The sequence below is a fragment of the Oncorhynchus gorbuscha genome, unplaced genomic scaffold (assembly GCF_021184085.1).
Source record: "Oncorhynchus gorbuscha isolate QuinsamMale2020 ecotype Even-year unplaced genomic scaffold, OgorEven_v1.0 Un_scaffold_5959, whole genome shotgun sequence".
Taxonomy (NCBI): domain Eukaryota; kingdom Metazoa; phylum Chordata; class Actinopteri; order Salmoniformes; family Salmonidae; genus Oncorhynchus; species Oncorhynchus gorbuscha.
The window spans coordinates 6,860-23,428 of record NW_025749657.1 but is presented as its reverse complement, the minus strand read 5'-3'; the positions used below and the strand labels follow the sequence as shown (position 1 = coordinate 23,428).

At 43.1% G+C, this 16,569-nt stretch overlaps 1 protein-coding gene across 1 annotated transcript; it reads left to right on the top strand.

Moving 5' to 3' along the window:
* Window positions 1-5,266: 5,266 nt before the first annotated feature.
* On the top strand, window positions 5,267-5,953 carry LOC124029277 (heterogeneous nuclear ribonucleoprotein M-like). Its single transcript, XM_046341045.1, has 3 exons — window positions 5,267-5,479; window positions 5,604-5,670; window positions 5,709-5,953. Exons 1-3 carry the CDS (start codon window positions 5,267-5,269, stop codon window positions 5,951-5,953), a joined length of 525 nt encoding a protein of 174 aa, XP_046197001.1.
* The last annotated feature ends 10,616 nt before the right edge of the window (window positions 5,954-16,569 follow it).

The window sequence follows — 16,569 nt, the reverse complement described above, 5'->3', positions numbered from 1 at the left end:
AATGAAGATTGAATCAGCTCCTAGCCCCCTCCATAATGAAACCCTAATCAGCTCCTAGCCCCTCCACAATGAAGCTCTAATCAGCTTCTAGCCCTCCATAATGAAGATTGAATCAGCTCCTAGCCCCCCCTCCATAATGAAAATCTAATTCGCTCCTAGCCCCTCCATAATGAAGATTGAATCAGCTCCCTAGCCCTCCATAATGAAACTCTAATTAGCTCCTAGCCCCCTACACAAAGACTCCCTAATCAGACCCTAGCCTCTTCCAAAATGAGGACAGTGGTCTTCAACCTTGATTCTAGAGATCTAAAGGGTGTGCAGGGTTTTGGTGCAGCCCAGCACTAACACAGAACAAATCCTGGGCTTCTCTGGGCCCAGGATGGAAGAATCCTTTCCTAGCGCATAGCCTAGACACATTCCATCAGCCCCAAGGGATGGGAGAGGTGTATGCAATACTGTAACAGCTTCACTCTCAGTGAGTCTCTCAAGTGATAATAGTCATCATCATCATCATCATCACTACCGTGATCATGACCTTAACTGTGTAATACTGTGTCTTCCAAATGATCACACTCAAACCCACACATGGCCACACACACAGGCAGAGGAAGCCCTAATGATAATAGTCATCATCATCATCATCACTACCATGATCATGACCTTAACTGTGTAATACTGTGTCTTCCAAATGATCACACTCAAACCCACACATGGCCACACACACAGGCAGAGGAAGCCCAAATGATAATAGTCATCATCATCATCATCACTACCGTGATCATGACCTTAACTGTGTAATACTGTGTCTTCCAAATGATCACACTCAAACCCACACATGGCCACACACACAGGCAGAGGAAGCCCTAATGATAATAGTCATCATCATCATCATCACTACCATGATCATGACCTTAACTGTGTAATACTGTGTCTTCCAAATGATCACACTCAAACCCACACATGGCCACACACACAGGCAGAGTAGCTTTTCTTGATTGAACAACACATGTCATCCATAACCAATACATCATAGATGTAGGATCTTCATTTGAGACAGTTTTCTATAGCAGGAAAGCAACTGGAAATGTGAATTATTATGTGGATTATAGTTATAGTTATGTGGATTATGGATATTTGTGGCAGGGACTGATATATTTTTCGATAGGGCAAATCAAGTCTGACATTTTAAATTGGAAATTACAAGCGTTAGAAGCCTTATTGAGCCTTGAACACACGACAAGTTAGCATTTTCTACTGTGCAGGACAATTCTAAGCAACAAAAGAGTGATCAAATTAAGATCCTACATCTGTATATGAATATTCAAAGAGACTCTTACCTTACTGTATAGTGGACCTTCTTGTAGTCTCAGAAACACCGGCTTCTCAATGCTCTACGGTTGAGTTACGTTTCACTCTGAACTGAAGGACACGTGCTTAATGATGAATCAGTTTCTTGTCTCTCAGTTGGTCGCCACCGGATGATTCAAACCCTTTAATGAGGAGAAAAACATCTGACTGCCTTCTGAAAAGTAAATGAGTGAACAGAAAAGAGATGACGGACAGAAAAGGGATTTCTGTGGCTTCAGTTAGTTTCAACTGAAACCACACACACACACACACACACACACACACACACACACACACACACACACACACACACACACACACACACACACACACACACACACACACACACACACACACACACACACACACACACACACACACACACACACACACGTCATCAACGCTGCTATCTGTACTTGTCAGAAGCGGGGGTTAAATCAAAAATATTACATTTTTCAGTTGTTCTTCTTTCGGTCTCTGTTTTTGTTCCTTTTTTCTAAAGAATATGACTTCGGTTACTGTGAAATGTTGAGATGATGTAAAGTGTAAAATTAGAACCTGTTATGTTTTTATTCCTTTCTGGAAATAACAGGAGCAAAAGCTTTGAAAGTGGCGTGTGTGGCGAGTGAGGTGGTGAAAGAGAGAGACAGAGACTTAATACGATGTTTTGCTGCCCTCAACTGGACAAAGTATGACTAGAGTATGGCCTTGGTGTAACAAGTAGTTGATTTTCACCTCCTCAAGCAGCTACGAAAGGAGACTATTTAGCATGTAATGAACAGTCTTCTTTCAACCGTGTCCAGGTGCTTTATTTATATAGAAAAGGGATAAAGAGGTATAATAGTTACTATAGAACTTATTTTGAATATTAGATACAAACAAAAACTCAACCATGTTCTTAACCAATTAAAGATCACTGATTACAATACACACCGTCAGGAAGAGGTTTTTAGGGGTGGGGGTATTTTCCTCCCTGTTCTGCTGACTAGTATTGTTCTCTGCTCATAAAGGCCTAAGGCACTAATTTGGTGGAAAAAAAAAACAAAATAATCCTAAATGTTTTATTTTTATGTGTATTATTTTTTAAATGTGATTCATCAGGAGGCGCTGAAGCACATCCAGCATCCTTACTTCCTGCTGCTATGCATACCATGTGTTTATTCCACATTAAGTACATTCCCATGACTACGAAATGTCTTCCGGTTTAAAGAGTGTGTGTGTGTGTGTGTGTGTGTGTGTGTGTGTGTGTGTGTGTGTGTGTGTGTGTGTGTGTGTGTGTGTGTGTGTGTGTGTGTGTGTGTGTGTGTGTGTGTGTGTGTGCGTGCGTGCGTGCGTGCGTGCGTGCGTGCGTGCGTGCGTGCGTGCGTGCGTGCGTGCGTGCGTGCGTGCGTGTGACCGGTGGGTGGGTCCACTCGGCCATCCTGTATCTCGGCTGAACAGTGGGTGGGTCTGGTCCAAACGTAGAGACAGATAACAGACTGAACCCGTTCATCTGATGATCATAAACACACAGACACACAGATTCAACAAAGAAATGAGGATGAGTCAACTATTATTCCACAAGGATATGATTTCCCTTGGAGAACTCTGAATGCAGACATGGAAGAACTTCCTGAAATGACTATGTCCATTTACTGATACAGGACAGGTTTAGTAGGTGGGAACAGGAGCACAAACAGTTGATGGTCAAACTGTAAGGTTACACTTAATAAATACACTATTTACACCCCTTTAAATGAGTGGATTCAGCTATTTCAGCGATGCCCATTGCTGACAGGTATATAAAATCGAGCACACAGACATGCAATCTCCATAGATAAACATCAGCAGTAGAATGGCCTTAATGAAGAGCTCAATGACTTTCAATGTGGCACCTTCATAGGATGCCACCTTTCTATCAAGTCAGTTCGTCAGATTTCTGCCCAGCTAGAGTTGCCCTGGTCAACTGTAAGTGCTGTTATTATCACGTTTCAGGAGAAGACCCAGATGCAGACAGTGTCGAAGAAACAAAAGTGTATTACTAGAACAGGGGGCAGACAAGACGACAGGTCAAGGGCAGACAGAGGTCAGTAATCCAGATCAGAGTCCATAAGGTACAGAACAGCAGGCAGTCTCGGGGTCAGGGCAGACAGAGGTCAGTAATCCAGATCAGAGTCCATAAGGTACAGAACAGCAGGCAGTCTCGGGGTCAGGGCAGACAGAGCTCAGTAATCCAGATCAGAGTCCATAAGGTACAGAACAGCAGGCAGTCTCGGGGTCAGGGCAGACAGAGGTCAGTAATCCAGATCAGAGTCCATAAGGTACAGAACAGCAGGCAGTCTCGGGGTCAGGGCAGGCAGAGGTCAGTAATCCAGATCAGAGTCCATAAGGTACAGAACAGCAGGCAGTCTCGGGGTCAGGGCAGGCAGAGGTCAGTAATCCAGATCAGAGTCCATAAGGTACAGAACAGCAGGCAGTCTCGGGGTCAGGGCAGACAGAGGTCAGTAATCCAGATCAGAGTCCATAAGGTACAGAACAGCAGGCAGTCTCGGGGTCAGGGCAGACAGAGGTCAGTAATCCAGATCAGAGTCCATAAGGTACAGAACAGCAGGCAGTCTCGGGGTCAGGGCAGACAGAGCTCAGTAATCCAGATCAGAGTCCATAAGGTACAGAACAGCAGGCAGTCTCGGGTCAGGGCAGACAGAGGTCAGTAATCCAGATCAGAGTCCATAAGGTACAGAACAGCAGGCAGTCTCGGGGTCAGGGCAGACAGAGGTCAGTAATCCAGATCAGAGTCCATAAGGTACAGAACAGCAGGCAGTCTCGGGTCAGGGCAGACAGAGGTCAGTAATCCAGATCAGAGTCCATAAGGTACAGAACAGCAGGCAGTCTCGGGGTCAGGGCAGACAGAGGTCAGTAATCCAGATCAGAGTCCATAAGGTACAGAACAGCAGGCAGTCTCGGGGTCAAGGCAGACAGAGGTCAGTAATCCAGATCAGAGTCCATAAGGTACAGAACAGCAGGCAGTCTCGGGGTCAGGGCAGACAGAGGTCAGTAATCCAGATCAGAGTCCATAAGGTACAGAACAGCAGGCAGTCTCGGGGTAGATACAGTATCTATGTTGGTGCTTCCTTTAGTTCAGCAGGTACCTCCATATGGATGTAGATACAGTATCTATGTTGGGGCTTCCTTTAGTTCAGCAGGTACCTCCACATTGATGTAGATACAGTAACTATGTTGGTGCTTCCTTTAGTTCAGCAGGTACCTCCACATTGATGTAGATACAGTATCTATGTTGGCCTGAATCTGGATCTGGTTTCACCAACCCAAACACTTCAGTGGAGTTGAAGTAGTGAGATACTGTAGATCTGAGCCATTCACTATCCTTCTAACCTGAGACAGACAGAGGAAAAAAAGAGGGGGGGGGGCAGAGAGAGAGGAAGGGGGAGTGGGAGAGAGAGGGGGGAGAGAGAGAGGAAGGGGGAGTGGGAGAGAGAGAGAGGAGAGTGAGAGAGGAAGGGGGGGGAGTGGGAGAGAAAGAGAGGGGGAGACAGAGATACATGTATATTCTGTAGTTTGATTGTCAGTATTTAAATTGTAAAGAAAAAACAATACGACAATACAGCAAAACAATAAAACAATACAGAGACTGCAGTGTGTGTGTGTGTGTGTGTGTGTGTGTGTGTGTGTGTGTGTGTATGTGTGTGTGTGTGTGTGTGTGTGTGTGTGTGTGTGTGTGTGTGTGTGTGTGTGTGTGTGTGTGTGTGTGTGTGTGTGTGTGTGTGTGTGTGTGTGTGTGTGTGTGTGTGTGTGTGTGTGTGTGTGTGTGTGTGAGTAAGTGGTCTGGGCTGCTCGCAAGCGTGTCTGTGTCCCACATTATTATTCCACAATCCCTTGCTCACCCAGGAAGTACCAGACCAGAGTGATTCCTCCGGCAAGGATGATGATGGTGACGATAGTGAGGCTAGGAGTGGAGAGGCTAGGAGTGGTGAGGCTAGGAGTGGTGAGGCTAGGAGTGGAGAGGCTAGGAGTGGTGAGGTTAGGAGTGGAGAGGCTAGGAGTGGTGAGGCTAGGAGTGGAGAGGCTAGGAGTGGTGAGGCTAGGAGTGGAGAGGCTAGGAGTGGAGAGGCTAGGAGTGGAGAGGCTAGGAGTGGTGAGGCTAGGAGTGGAGGGCTAGGAGTGGAGGCTAGGAGTGGAGAGGCTAGGAGTGGTGAGGCTGGTGGTGAGGCTAGGAGTGGAGAGGCTAGGAGTGGTGAGGCTAGGAGTGGAGAGGCTAGGGAGTGAGGCTAGGAGTGGAGAGGCTAGGAGTGGAGAGGCTAGGAGTGGGGAGGCTAGGAGTGGGAGGCTAGGAGTGGTGAGGCTAGGAGTGGTGAGGCTAGGAGTGGAGAGGCTAGGAGTGGAGAGGCTAGGAGTGGTGAGGCTAGGAGTGGAGAGGCTAGGAGTGGAGAGGTTAGGAGTGGTGAGGCTAGGAGTGGAGAGGTTAGGAGTGGAGAGGCTAGGAGTGGAGAGGCTAGGAGTGGAGAGGTTAGGAGTGGTGAGGCTAGGAGTGGAGAGGTTAGGAGTGGAGAGGCTAGGAGTGGAGAGGCTAGGAGTGGTGAGGCTAGGAGACACCTATAGGGTCATCTAGACGTATTAGAGGACGTCACAGAGGTCTCGTTACCAGCCTGAAAGGAACATCAACAACACTAACACCACCACACACAATGCTCCCTAACTGTAAACATCAACACCACCACCACCACACAAACCCCCCACACACACAATGCTCCCTAACTGTAAACATCAACACCACCACCACCACACAAACCCCCCACACACACAATGCTCCCTAACTGTAAACATCAACACCACCACCACCACACAAACCCCCCACACACACAATGCTCCCTAACTGTAAACATCAACAACAACAACACCACCACCACACAAACCCCCCACACACACAATGCTCCCTAACTGTAAACATCAACAACAACAACACCACACACCCCACAAACCCCCACACACACACAATTCTCCCTAACTGTAAAGAACATCAACAACAACACCACCACCACACAAACCCACAAACCCACAATTCTCCCTAACTGCAAAGAACTTCATCAACAACAACACCACCACACAAACCCACAAACCCACACACACACAATTCTCCCTAACTGTAAAGAACATCAACAACAACACCACCACCACAGAAACCCACAAACCCACAATTCTCCCTAACTGCAAAGAACTTCATCAACAACAACACCACCACACAAACCCACAAACCCACACACACACAATTCTCCCTAACTGTAAAGAACTTCATCAACAACACCACCACCCCCCCCCCCCCCACACACACACACACACACACACAATGCTCCCTAACAGCTGGCATCAGAGTTTAGAGTTCTACATGAGTAGGATTCTGCATACAGACACAGGTATTCTTTCATCCTAATGGTGATGATTGGGGTAGAGTATGCAAATCTGACTCTAGATCTGTTCTTATGGACAAGGCTTCTGTTTCTGATCTAATCAAGCATTAGGCTACACGATAACTGAAATACTCTAATGTTTCCAGGGAGCTATTATAAATGAGAAAATATATGTTATTTACTTTATATGGTAGAAAATCATATATGGTAGAATAAATCATATGCCTATTGCCAATCACTACTTCTGCTGACCCATTCTAATGCCAGGTCCACAAGAGCGCGACCTTTTGGAGCCGTGCCCGAGGAAGGTCAAACTTCACAAAACCGTTATTCCGCGCGAGACATTCTCCGTCAAAAAAATACCGGTGGCGGATAGTTGGAGCGGTTAATTTCTTCGTGTGTCTTGGTTGAACCCCCGTCCAGAGTCAGACATGTCGGTAACGACCATTAGAACGGCAGGAGGAAACAACTCTACCTTTTATTCTTTTTAAATCCTAAGGTAGGCTAGAGCCCTCGGTCAATATTTCCTAAAGCGCATTGTACCTCCCAAATTCCCATTGGACCAGATAAGCTAGTAGCCTAAACTTGAACCAATAATAACAACAGCCTAAAAGCTCAACTTAATTTATCCTACACGTTAAAAAAAAATTGATTGTGAGACATTTGTTGTCTCTGTCTGGTAACTGTCAAAGCATTAAACATTTAAGATTAGTTCCGTTCTCGTTATTGTCATTATTTCTCCTCTATGGCCTATTTATTGCCTTACCTCCCTAATCTTCTACATTTGCACACACTGTACATAGATGTTTCTATTGTGTTATTGACTGTACATTTGTTTATGTGTAACTCGGTGTTGTTGTTTTTGTCGCACTGCTTTACTTTATCTTGGTCAGGTAGCAGTTGTAAATGAGAACTTGTTCTCAACTGGCCCACCTGGTTAAATAAAGGTGAAATTAAACCAATTTTTAAAAATTAAAAGCCATCGCCTGTAGCACCGTACATCCTCTCGGGGCATGTAACACGTGTAGATTCTATCGACATCAGCAGTCGACGCCTAACAGCAGCAGCACCTTCACCATCATCCGGGCAGCCCGGCCCCCGCATCCAACAGGGTCTGTGCTATCTGGTATTGTTGGGACGGCTCTACCCCATTGAAGTCGAAAATCAAGTGAGTTAAAGTAAGGGTTAGTGTTAGGGTTTAGGGTATGGACGACCTAAGGATCCCGGATAACACTGACCTAATGGTACATTTCAATGGGTCCAATGGTAGTGTTTATAGAATTTGTAACGCACACACAGAGAGATACAGTTGATTCTTTATTAATTGGCTGAAATATACAAATAAAAAAACCACCAACTTTCAGCTATGTTAAACAATACATCCCTTTACCAATGGCTATCAATAATGACTGAAAATAAGAATGTGTTCTTAACTGACTTGCCTGGTTAAATAAAGGTTAAAAAATATATATAAAAAATAAAATAAAATAAAAAAAGATTGTAATTAAAATTAAGCTGCCTTATAAAAATGCATTTAAAAAGGCTAACTTACAATAATGACAATTTGCAAAAACCCAAACAATTTCATCTGCAACATTTTTATACATTTTTAATATAATTTTTAATATAATATTTAAAACATACAATATACTGGCAGTGAAGCCGCTCAACAACTAAATCACATTAGTCATCTAACAGACTCCCATCCAGAGAGACACACAGAAGCAACCAGGGTCAACACCTTGCTCAAGGGCACGTGGCCCCAAACCAGCGATCCATCAGCCCCCGGGCCCAAGCTCCCAACCACCAGCCACCTGTGAACCCCCCCCTCCCTCATTCCATTCCCCACCCCAAACCCCAAAGCCCCCAATGCACCAACAACCAACAAAATGAACAAAAGACAAAGGAAAACAGAAAACAACAATGCAAAAAACAAAAGACATCAAGGACAACTACAATCATAAGAGCAAAGGTCAACTGGATATGTTTGAGTGCACGTATGGCACTATTTCCATGTGTGTGTCCGTGTATATGCCTGTGTACAAACACCTGCACGGCATCAGCCTCAGGCAAACTGGCATTAGCTGTAACAACACTGTTAGCTGTGACAACACTGTTAGCTGTGACAACACTGTTAGCTGTGACAACACTGTTAGCTGTAACAACACTGTTAGCTGTGACAACACTGTTAGCTGTGACAACACTGTTAGCTGTGACAACACTGTTAGCTGTAACAACACTGTCAGCTGTAACAACACTGTCAGCTGTAACATCACTGTTAGCTGTGACAACACTGTTAGCTGTAACATCACTGTTAGCTGTGACAACACTGTTAGCTGTGACAACACTGTTAGCTGTAACATCACTGTTAGCTGTAACAACACTGTCAGCTGTAACAACACTGTCAGCTGTAACATCACTGTTAGCTGTGACAACACTGTTAGCTGTGACAACACTGTTAGCTGTAACATCACTGTTAGCTGTAACAACACTGTCAGCTGTAACAACACTGTCAGCTGTAACATCACTGTTAGCTGTGACAACACTGTTAGCTGTAACATCACTGTTAGCTGTGACAACACTGTTAGCTGTGACAACACTGTTAGCTGTAACAACACTGTTAGCTGTAACATCACTGTTAGCTGTGACAACACTGTTAGCTGTAACAACACTGTTAGCTGTGACAACACTGTTAGCTGTGACAACACTGTTAGCTGTTAGCTGTGACAACACTGTTAGCTGTAACATCACTGCCCCTCAGTGTTTGTTTAGTTTTATTTGGACTTTATTTGTTTTACTTTGAGCTTTGACCATCGTTCAATCCCCCACCAAACAACTCCAACTCCAACTCCAACAACTCCACTTGTCTCCAATTCCACATCCCAACCCTCAGCTTGCCTCAGCTTGCCTCAGCTTGCCTCAGCTTCCCCCAACTCATCCCATCTCTGCTGGCCACCCTCTTCAGATTTCTATGCACTATATATCTTCCAACTATGCTGTGATGTTTAACATACAACAGTGTTATTTAAATATACAAAAATATCATTTTTCAAAAGAGACATTACATTCAAGATGGCCCTGTTATACACAACATAATAATACATTCTTCATTTCTACTGAGAGATTTATCAGTATCAGATCAGTATTTACTGGGAGCACAATCATAGTATCATATTGATATCATAAATAGATGAAGTACTGACATGAGAGGTAGAAAAGTGTTTAGAAGTGGTATAAAAAGACAACAAGGCCCGGAGGGGTGTGGTATGTACCAATATACCACAGCTAAGGGCTGTTCTTAGGCACGATGCAACATGGAATATATTAGCCAAGGTGCCTTATTGTTATTATAAACTGGTTACCAAAGTAATTAGAGCAGTAAAAATAAATGTTTTGTCATATCCGTGGTATACGGTCTGATATACCATGTATTTCAGCCAATCAACATACAGAGCTCGAACCACCCAGTTTATAAAAGCTTATAGACAATTTTCTGAGTATTCAACAGAAAATATATGACTTGAGTGGTAAACTCAACTGCTATTTCTTCTTTGTTTTTTAAACGAACAAAGTAGCCTACAAGACAAAACACTGTTTATGACTAACACAAAGCAATTAACACAAACTGTCTCTATCCACCTGTTACCATCCTATAGAACCACATTAACTGTCTCTATCCACCTGTTACCATCCTATAGAACCACATTAACTGTCTCTATCCACCTGTTACCATCCTATAGAACCACATTAACTGTCTCTATCCACCTGTTACCATCCTATAGAACCACATTAACTGTCTCTATCCACCTGTTACCATCCTATAGAACCACATTAACTGTCTCTATCCACCTGTTACCATCCTATAGAACCACATTAACTGTCTCTATCCACCTGTTACCATCCTATAGAACCACATTAACTGTCTCTATCCACCTGTTACCATCCTATAGAACCACATTAACTGTCTATCATCTGTTACCATCCTATAGAACCACATTAACTGTCTCTATCCACCTGTTACCATCCTATAGAACCACATTAACTGTCTATATCCTCCTGTTACCATCCTATAGAACCACATTAACTGTCTCTATCCACCTGTTACCATCCTATAGAACCACATTAACTGTCTCTATCCACCTGTTACCATCCTATAGAACCACATTAACTGTCTCTATCCTCCTGTTACCATCCTATAGAACCACATTAACTGTCTCTATCCACCTGTTACCATCCTATAGAACCACATTAACTGTCTCTATCCACCTGTTACCATCCTATAGAACCACATTAACTGTCTCTATCCACCTGTTACCATCCTATAGAACCACATTAACTGTCTCTATCCACCTGTTACCATCCTATAGAACCACATTAACTGTCTCTATCCACCTGTTACCATCCTATAGAACCACATTAACTGTCTCTATCCACCTGTTACCATCCTATAGAACCACATTAACTGTCTCTATCCACCTGTTACCATCCTATAGAACCACATTAACTGTCTCTATCCACCTGTTACCATCCTATAGAACCACATTAACTGTCTCTATCCACCTGTTACCATCCTATAGAACCACATTAACTGTCTCTATCCACCTGTTACCATCCTATAGAACCACATTAACTGTCTCTATCCACCTGTTACCATCCTATAGAACCACATTAACTGTCTCTATCCACCTGTTACCATCCTATAGAACCACATTAACTGTCTCTATCCACATGTTACCATCCTATAGAACCACATAAACTGTCTCTATCCACCTGTTACCATCCTATAGAACCACATAAACTGTCTCTATCCACCTGTTACCATCCTATAGAACCACATTAACTGTCTCTATCCACCTGTTACCATCCTATAGAACCACATTAACTGTCTCTATCCACCTGTTACCATCCTATAGAACCACATTAACTGTCTCTATCCACCTGTTACCATCATATAGAACCACAGTAACTGTCTCTATCCACCTGTTACCATCCTATAGAACCACAGTAACTGTCTCTATCCACCTGTTACCATCCTATAGAACCACAGTAACTGTCTCTATCCACCTGTTACCATCCTATAGAACCACAGTAACTGTCTCTATCCTCCTGTTACCATCCTATAGAACCACATTAACTGTCTCTATCCTCCTGTTACCATCCTATAGAACCACATTAACTGTCTCTATCCTCCTGTTACCATCCTATAGAACCACATTAACTGTCTCTATCCACCTGTTACCATCCTATAGAACCACAGTAACTGTCTCTATCCACCTGTTACCATCCTATAGAACCACATTAACTGTCTCTATCCACCTGTTACCATCCTATAGAACCACATTAACTGTCTCTATCCACCTGTTACCATCCTATAGAACCACATTAACTGTCTCTATCCACCTGTTACCATCCTATAGAACCACATTAACTGTCTCTATCCTCCTGTTACCATCCTATAGAACCACATTAACTGTCTCTATCCTCCTGTTACCATCCTATAGAACCACATTAACTGTCTCTATCCTCCTGTTACCATCCTATAGAACCACATTAACTGTCTCTATCCACCTGTTACCATCCTATAGAACCACAGTAACTGTCTCTATCCACCTGTTACCATCCTATAGAACCACAGTAACTGTCTCTATCCACCTGTTACCATCCTATAGAACCACATTAACTGTCTCTATCCACTTGTTACCATCCTATAGAACCACATTAACTGTCTCTATCCACCTGTTACCATCCTATAGAACCACATTAACTGTCTCTATCCTCCTGTTACCATCCTATAGAACCACATTAACTGTCTCTATCCTCCTGTTACCATCCTATAGAACCACATTAACTGTCTCTATCCTCCTGTTACCATCCTATAGAACCACATTAACTGTCTCTATCCACCTGTTACCATCCTATAGAACCACAGTAACTGTCTCTATCCACCTGTTACCATCCTATAGAACCACATTAACTGTCTCTATCCACCTGTTACCATCCTATAGAACCACATTAACTGTCTCTATCCACCTGTTACCATCCTATAGAACCACATTAACTGTTTCTATCCACCTGTTACCATCCTATAGAACCACAGTAACTGTCTCTATCCACCTGTTACCATCCTATAGAACCACATTAACTGTCTCTATCCACCTGTTACCATCCTATAGAACCACATTAACTGTCTCTATCCACCTGTTACCATCCTATAGAACCACATTAACTGTCTCTATCCACCTGTTACCATCCTATAGAACCACAGTAACTGTCTCTATCCACCTGTTACCATCCTATAGAACCACATTAACTGTCTCTATCCTCCTGTTACCATCCTATAGAACCACATTAACTGTCTCTATCCACCTGTTACCATCCTATAGAACCACATTAACTGTCTCTATCCACCTGTTACCATCCTATAGAACCACATTAACTGTCTCTATCCACCTGTTACCATCCTATAGAACCACATTAACTGTCTCTATCCACCTGTTACCATCCTATAGAACCACAGTAACTGTCTCTATCCACCTGTTACCATCCTATAGAACCACATTAACTGTCTCTATCCACCTGTTACCATCCTATAGAACCACATTAACTGTCTCTATCCACCTGTTACCATCCTATAGAACCACATTAACTGTCTCTATCCTCCTGTTACCATCCTATAGAACCACATTAACTGTCTCTATCCACCTGTTACCATCATATAGAACCACAGTAACTGTCTCTATCCACCTGTTACCATCCTATGGAACTGATGATATGGATGTGTATCTATATAAGGTACAGCAGGGCTATTCAACTATCTTCTTACAGAGGCCAGATGAAAAAAGGTTTAATTGCAGGGGGCTGGACATTTTCCACATGTGATTATTTTTCGAAGAACTGTATAAAACAAGTGACCCACAAACACCAATAAAGCAGTTAAATAACTATTAAAAGCTTCTTAAAAGTAATTAGGTCATTTTAAAAGCATCTGAAAACGAAGCATCTCAGTAAATAACACAAAGATATGTCAAATCAGGTCATGTCAAATTCCAGTCTGAAGGAAGGATGCTTTGAATGACTTTCCCTCAGTCATTAGGTGCGTTGTTTGTCTCTCACTTCTAACGAGTCTTTGTGAGCATCAGAGAGGGCAACAGAAGGCATGTATGTGTTCCTTAGGGGTGTAGCTTTCATCATACTTTGAAGCTTAAACTGTTCAAACGCTACTCTGCCAAATCCATATGACGAAGAGAAAAACCCATTGACCTTCTACATAGGCACCAGACTATAGACAACCACCATAGGGCTTGTCATTTTGCCACTGAACGGTGGATTTTGGTGGAAATAAAACTTTTTTTTTACAGATCTTTTATTAATGTTCAGGGTTTAAATTCATAAACGGGCCGGATCTGGCGCGCGGGCCGCTAGTTGAATAGCCCTGATGTACAGTATCTACTGGACATGCGTATCTATGAACCTATCTAAAACATTCCCATACCTCAACCACATCCCATTAAAGGGGAAATCTGGGATTCAAACAGCAACAAAATGAATGTACCAATCCCAGATTGCCCATTTTTTCTCTATCCACCTGGAAGCACTGAATCCCTCCCAATGACGTATATAAACCCTGGATTGCTGATGCTACTGTATGCTACTGTCGGCCATATTAGCACTCAGAAAAGCAGTCCTCCATAGACTACGAGTATGAGTCACAATACACTTCAAACTTAGCAGTCAAACAGGGAAATGGTTCCAATAGTTTTTCCACCATTCATTTTCCCCACAGGGGATTTTAGAAACACTTCAAATAAGGGCTGTGTTTCATGTAGACTTACCCTGATTTAATGTTTTGATAACCATGTAAATCTCTCTCGGACAAGGTGACTTTTATCAATATATTCGCCCCCCAAAAATGTGATGCTAATTAGCGGCTAATGTGGCTATCATAAAGAACTACAAATACCATGAGGGAAAGGTAATATAAATATATTTTTAAATGTTTTTTAAATGTAACCTTCATTTAACTAAGCAAGTCATCTAAGAACAAATTCTTATTGACAATGACGGCCTACCGGGGAACAGAGGGTTAACTGCCTTGTTCAGGGACAGAATGACAGATTTTTTACCCTGTCAGCTCGGGGATTCAAACCAGCAGCATTTTGGTTACTGGCCCAACGCTCTAACCACTAGACTACCTGCTGCCCCAAATCTCTGGATTAAGTGTCTAATGTTAGCTAAATGGAGTAATGAAATGAATTGGCAGAATCTTTTTACATGTACAATTCTGGAAACTGTCTTGTGCAAGTTTTAAATTGACACAATACATGTTAGCAAAAGGTGTCAGCGATGACACCAGAGATGATGTGCAGGACTTGCATGATGTCTATGTTGATGTGAATGAGTATTTTCGAATCGGAGAGTAAATAGAGCCGAATATACAGTACCAGTCAAAAGTTTGGACACACCTACTCATTCAAGGGGTTTTCTTTGTTTTTACTCTTTTCTACTTTGTAGAATAATAGTGAAGACACCAACACTATGAAATAACTCATATGGAATTAAAGTATATTTTTATATTTGAGATTCTTCAAAGTAGCTACCCTTTGCCTTGACAGCTTTGCACACTCTTGGCATTCTCTCAACCAGCTTTATGAGGTAGTCACCTGGAATGAATTTCAATTAACAGGTGTGCCTTGTTAAAAGTTAATTTGTGTAACTTATTTCCCAACTTAAAACATTCGAGCCAATCAATTGTGTTGTGACAAGGTACGGTGGTGTACAGAAGATAGCCCTATTTGGTAAAAGACCAAGTCCATATTATGTCAAGAACAGCTCAAATAAGCAAAGCGAACGACAGTCCATCATTAATTTAAGACATGAAGTTCAGTCAATCCGGAAAATTTCAATAACTTTGAAAGTTTCTTCAAGTGCAGTCGCAAAAACCATCAAGCACTATGATGAAACTGGCTCTCATGAGGACCGCCACAGGAAAGGAAGACCCAGAGTTACCTCTGCTGCAGAAGACAAGTTCATTACAGTTACCACCTCAGAAATTGCAGCCCAATTAAATGCTTCACAGAGTTAAAATAACAGACACATCTCAACATCACCAGTTCAGAGGAGACTGTGTGTATCATGGTTGAATTGCTGCAAAGAAACCACTACTAAAGGACACAGATAAGAAGAAGAGACTTGCTTGGGCCAAGATACACAAGCAATGGAAAATAGAATGGTGGAAATCTGTCCTTTGGTCTGATGAGTCCAAATTTTAGATTTGTGGTTCCAACCGCCATGTCTTTGTGAGATGCAGAATAGGTGAACAGATGATCTGCATGTGTCTCTGCACCTCCAGGCTGTGATGATCTCTGCACCTCCAGGCTGTGATGATCTCTGCACCTCCAGGCTGTGATGATCTCTGCACCTCCAGGCTGTGATGATCTCTGCACCTCCAGGCTGTGATGATCTCTGCACCTCCAGGCTGTGATGATCTCTGCACCTCCAGGCTGTGATGATCTCTGCACCTCCAGGCTGTGATGATCTCTGCACCTCCAGGCTGTGATGATCTCTGCACCTCCAGGCTGTGATGATCTCTGCACCTCCAGGCTGTGATCATCTCTGCACCTCCAGGCTGTGATCATCTCTGCACCTCCAAGCTGTGATAATCTCTGCACCTCCAGGCTGTGATAATCTCTGCACCTCCAGGCTGTGATCATCTCTGCAACTCTAGGCTGTGATCATCTCTGCATCTCTAAATTGTGATAATCTATGCACCTCCAGGCTGTGTAAGAGCTATTTGACGAAGAAGGAGAATGATGGAGTGCTG

Coding starts and splice junctions, on each gene's coding strand:
- LOC124029277 (XM_046341045.1), top strand. CDS start 5,267: ATGATGATGGTGACGATAGTGAGGCTAGGAGTGGAGAGGCTAGGAGTG. Junction 5,480..5,603: donor GAGTGGAGAGGCTAGGAGTG/GTGAGGCTAGGA, acceptor TGGAGAGGCTAG/GGAGTGAGGCTAGGAGTGGA. Junction 5,671..5,708: donor GGGGAGGCTAGGAGTGGGAG/GCTAGGAGTGGT, acceptor TGAGGCTAGGAG/TGGAGAGGCTAGGAGTGGAG.